The 5,284-nt window shown below is 36.3% G+C and overlaps 1 protein-coding gene across 1 annotated transcript in view; it reads left to right on the top strand.

Annotated features, from left to right (window-relative positions):
* The window catches only part of SPTLC2 (serine palmitoyltransferase, long chain base subunit 2), a 110,821-nt gene that overhangs the window by 12,909 nt on the left and 92,628 nt on the right, over positions 1 to 5,284 (top strand). The window contains exon 2 of the mRNA XM_012656060.1: positions 4,599 to 4,793. Within this exon, the coding sequence (XP_012511514.1) occupies positions 4,599 to 4,793 (195 nt within the window). The remainder of the gene's footprint in view (positions 1 to 4,598; positions 4,794 to 5,284) is intronic.

Raw genomic sequence — 5,284 nt, 5'->3', positions numbered from 1 at the left:
ACACACACACACTCACACATGTGAGATTATTAATTTTTTTCTTGAACCAATTGAGAGTATGTTGCATGTATTCGGTCCCTTCACTTCTCATGGTTTTAAGTGTCTGATAGTTCCACAAGGCTTGTTAGGCAATATACAGCAGTCTCCTGTTCTCTTCTACCCCGTTACCTTCATCTTCAAAGGCAGCTACTTTCAATTTTAGCAGATTCTTTTGTTGTTTCTAAATAACATGGTGTTTGTTACTGCTTGTTGACTTTTCACTGTTGGACATTATTTATGGACTTACTACTATTGGAAGCTTGTCACTCCTAGAGGAGGATTTTTTTGGAAAGTCTGTGGCAAGGAGTTTAATATGACTGTAACAGAGTTTAGGAGGTGGGAAAAGGAAATAATGGCAACACAAGGAGCTGGAGACAGTGTGGTGTCCTGATGTTGTAGACTAAATTTGATTCTGTTCAAGTTGAGACTTAAGACTTTACCTTGTGTGGACACTGGAACAGGGGAGTGTCTTGATTATATTTGTTTTGGGCAGATTGTTGGAATGTGGGGAGAGTCCTGGTGGCAGAGAGACCAAATAGGAAGAAGGATGTTGTAACACCCAGTGAAGGAAGAGGAATTGAGATTAAAAAAAAAAAATTGGGGAGTAAAATATGCTAGCCTTAGGTATACAGCTCCATGATTTCTTTTTTAACCTGTGTGTATGTTGTGTATCCTATGCCTCTCTCAAGATATAGAGTATTTTCAGCCTCCTTAAAATTCCTATGTGCTACAAGAAGATTTCGAACTTAGGCACAGAAATTCATTACTAGTTCTAGGTAGAAGGCAGAAAATGAGGTGGGGCTAAAGATGACTCCAAACTTGGGAGACTGGGTAGACTGGATGGTGATGCTGCGGACCAAAATAGGTAATACAGGAGGAGGACCAGGTTTTAATTGAGGGAAGGGTTAGGGTGGTGAGAGAAGTTCGGCCTTAGACTTGTTGATTTTGAGGTGCCCATGAGATGTCTCAATGGAGCTATGCAGGAGGCTGGTGGAAATGTAAATGTGGACTTCTGGAAAGGAGTTTGGGATTGCAGTATGGATTTGTGCATACTCATCAGCCTGTAAAGTCTATTTGAAAACTAATAAGTAGATGAGAATTTGCTAGAGAGGTTGTAAATCATGAGATGACTGAGGTTATGATGATAGGCATGTGTTGCTTTTATTAACTCTGTTTTGGTCCCAATAGTGAATAAAATCAGTGACAAAATTTAGTTTAAACATTTAAAAAATAAAATGGCAAGTGAAATTCAGTAATATATACTCATTATAAAAAATAGGAAAATCAAACCAGTTTAGAAGATTATAAGCAAGAAGTATTCCTTCTAATCCCACTGTGCTCCCTTCCCCAATTTCTTATGTCTCCTTCCAAACACTTTTAGTGCATATAAAAGCATATAATGTATATGAGTTTATCTTTTGATTATACTTTCCCATTATTGCTTTGGTTAGGAGTGCCTTTTCAGCTGCTTAACAAAAATGGTTGACAGCCCACAGGTATGTGGACAAAATGGCTTATTTTTTTCCATCCCCTTGCCCTGTAATGCGTTTTATAGCGATGTGCTTATAGTCTTGACTGAAAAAATTTTTCCTTTGCCTTTTTGGGGTTTTTTTGCATTTTCAGTAGATTGTAAGATTACTGTTCAAGCAAATGTTTCTTGGTATTTATTGGAGTCCTTAAATCTTCCCTTGATTAATAATGCTAACATAGTGTGACATTCTTGTCTGCTTAATGTGAATGACTGGCTATCTATTTTTTTTTTTAACCTGGAGGGAGTGATATACTAATATTTTTCTTGATTACCTTGTTGACAGTATAACTCTCAAGTCTGCATGACTGAAAGGCCTATCAAGAGCTCTCCCGGTGAATCCAAAATTTGAAATGCACTGTAAGAGTATAGCCTGTGCTTTGTTGAGAGTAAACTTGATCTCACTGACAGTCTGCTTGAGACTAAAAAGCATCAGATCTGGGTTCTAGAAATGCCCAGTGTTAATTGTGTAATCACTGTAACTTACTTAACCCCTACTTTGCCAGGCTACTTGCTTTTGAAAGAGCAAAGAGCATAATATATATTTTCATTCATTCAACAAATATTCATTGATTTGTGCATACTTGTCAGCCTGTAAAGTCTATTTGAGAACTAAGTGGTATCTCCTGCGAGATGCCCCTTTCTGTAATATTAGTAGTAATAAAAGAAAATATTATTGAGCAAGTGTTAACTATTTGTTAACACTTGATAAATACTATCCTGGCTGCTAGATGTGCAATAATAAACAAAATAAGCCTAGTGCTTTCCTTCATGGAATATTATAACGTATAAGATTGTAATATAATTATTATCATTATTATTATTATTTAGAGACAGAGTCTCACTCTGTAACTCAGGCTGGAGTGCAGTGGCAGGATCATAGCTCACTGCAGCCTCCAATTTATGGGCTCAAGTGACCCTCCTGCCTCAGCCTCCTGAGTAGCTAGCTAGGACTACAGGTGCATGCCACCATGCTGGCTAATTTTTTATATTTTTTTTGGAGACGAGGTTCGCTATGTTGCCTGGGCTGCTCTCAAACTCCTGGCCACAAGTGATCCTCCAACCTTGGCCTTGTAAAGTGCTGAAATTATAGGTGTGAGTCATCATGATTGGCCTAATATAATTATTATTGTTTGAATCATGTGAAAGATTAAATTTAGCATCAATACTTAAAGATCAAGTAATTTTGTTCTGAGTTCTAGGACTTTTCCACTTGTGAGAGATTTGCATATCAGTTGTCCTGTTCATCTGCCTCTGCATGCTCAGAATAACTCTGTTTTGACTGAAGCCAATATTCAAAAGTCACTTCATAGTTGAACCTGAATTCTTTAAAATACATTTAATTTTAAATATGGCTTTGATGGAATCACACAGTACTTAATAATGGTTTAACTTCTTCTAGATAGTCTAACCTACGGTATGAATTTACTTGATCTCATTTGGGTGTGTCTTAAATCAAGGCAGCTGTCTTTAAAAGAGATCCACCCATAGCACATTAGTTAGAGACTGTGGGGATCTGTAAATTTCCTGGCTTTTTAATGATATGTACAATTGAAAGGAAATAGTTTAAATAATTTCGTGGTTAAGGGAAGTTTGGCACTGGTATTAAACACATCGTTTTAAGGCAAAATATCTTCAGATATAGTTTTTTAAAGAGATGATCAGAATGTTATTTTTCTTGTCTTTTAAACTGTTTTCATTTTGCTTTGCCCAGCTTAATAGCTTCGTTATATTGTTATGTTGTTACTTTTTAAACAATTTTCTATCTTTAGATTGTGGCTCATTTCTAGCTACTCTTTTCTAAACACATTACAACCTTACCCCTACATAAAAGTTCTAGTATTAAATATTGACACAAACTTCTACCCCTTTGGTGAAGAGATTGATGAAGACCTAAACCAGTTTTATAAATAGTTTTCAGAAATTGCTTTTTGAGGCCATCAGATTGAATCAGTACCAGTGCCTATCCAAATGCCTTTCCTTCATCAAATACAACTGTGTGTTTCCAAACCTCCAACTTGTAGCATTCAGGCAGCTTTCCAAGCTAAAATATCTTTAGCTCTTGGATATGTGTATCAATTACTTTGTATAATTATGTAAATTTTCGTCAATTTATTTTCATTTGTTTATATCAGCAGTCCCCAACCTTTTTGTCACCAGGGACCATTTCATGGAAGACAATTTTTCCACAAACGGCAGGCGGCAGGGGGTGGGAGGGGTGACAGAGCAAGACTCTGTCTCAAAAAAAAAGACTAAAATCCAAGTATCCCAAAGGTTAAAAGAAAGGATAATCTTGCAATGTTTGGAAGTGGATGCTTAGGTCAAGACAAGGGGGGACCGAATGAACACGTGACAGTGACTGGTCATTCTAACAGTTTTTCCCCTTGTGTTAGATTTCATTTTCCTTTTACTTTTATATGATACTGGATCACACTTATATAAACATCTTACTTTTTGGCATAATTTATTTGTATTATCACTACCAAGAAAGGCTAACATGAACCACATGTTCTACGGGGGCCTAGCGCTGATAATTATTTGCAGTACTATGGCTGGGTGGCTTTAAGAATGTGTAGCAGTAAAACACTCATATTTTACATTCTAAAATTGAATTTACTTTTGAACTTTTGAACACTTCGTCTGTAAGCTAATGTAGTATTTTTCAGGACAGGCTTTCTCTTTGTTGATTTATATTTTTTTGTTTTCTTTATTGGAACAAAGGAAATTATGCTTTCTCCAATCACAGCATTTTAGGATCTATTTCAGAAAATCAAAAATCAGTGTTAGGCATTGTTTTTAGGCAGTCCTTCTCACTCCATCTTTTTTTTTTTTAACGGTTCATCTGAAGTATATAATTTATAAATTATTTCTGTTGAAAACAAGTATGCCCTGCTTAGATCGTAGTGTTTAATTTGACTGTTACTTAAAAAATTCCTAAGGTGTAATTCTGTGAATCTGTGAGGAGTTAGATTTTGAGTAGAAATCTTTTTCTTAATGTGATTGCAGTAAACATTTCTAATTTCTCTTTTAGATCCATCATGTTACACAAAATGGAGGACTGTACAAAAGACCATTTAATGAAGCTTTTGAAGAAACACCAATGCTGGTTGCTGTGCTCACTTATGTGGGGTATGGTGTACTCACCCTCTTTGGATATCTTCGAGATTTCTTGAGGCATTGGAGAATTGAAAAGTGTCACCATGCAACAGAAAGAGAAGAACAAAAGGTAATTGTTAAAGAATCTTTGATGTCTCTGGGCAGGAGGACCTTGTTCACTTCACTGTATTTTCTCCATATAGGCCTTCGTGCCTCTGGAGTTTTATACTTTACGTATGTTTTACCTATTCTCAATAAATAAATAGAATTATGGTAAAGAATGCCTTATTTTACTAAAAATAAAACAAATCTGTTTGTTATTGGCATATGAAATGTGGAGAGGTTGTCCTCCAGCCTAGGGAATGCATCAGTTTAGAGAAGGACTTAATACATTAGATTTTTTTTTTGTTGTGCATCATACTTCTCACTTTTGTGGTACCCTAAATGAAAGAGGAAGTTGTGGAAGCAGCAAGGTCACCACTGAGAGAGGAGACGGTAAACACTGATTGTAGAAGAAACTTCAGGGAATGGGTTTTGGTCACGTGGTGGGAGGGGGAAGAGTGCTTCATGAAACGTGAGAGAGGGAAGGACCTTGTCAGCTACTAGGAAGACAAAACCAAT

Source organism: Propithecus coquereli, unplaced genomic scaffold (genome assembly GCF_000956105.1).
Source record: "Propithecus coquereli isolate 6110/MARCELLA unplaced genomic scaffold, Pcoq_1.0 Scaffold5, whole genome shotgun sequence".
In the NCBI taxonomy this organism is placed as follows: domain Eukaryota; kingdom Metazoa; phylum Chordata; class Mammalia; order Primates; family Indriidae; genus Propithecus; species Propithecus coquereli.
The sequence above is the reverse complement of the archived record's forward strand: the minus strand, read 5'-3'. Positions and strand labels throughout refer to the sequence as shown.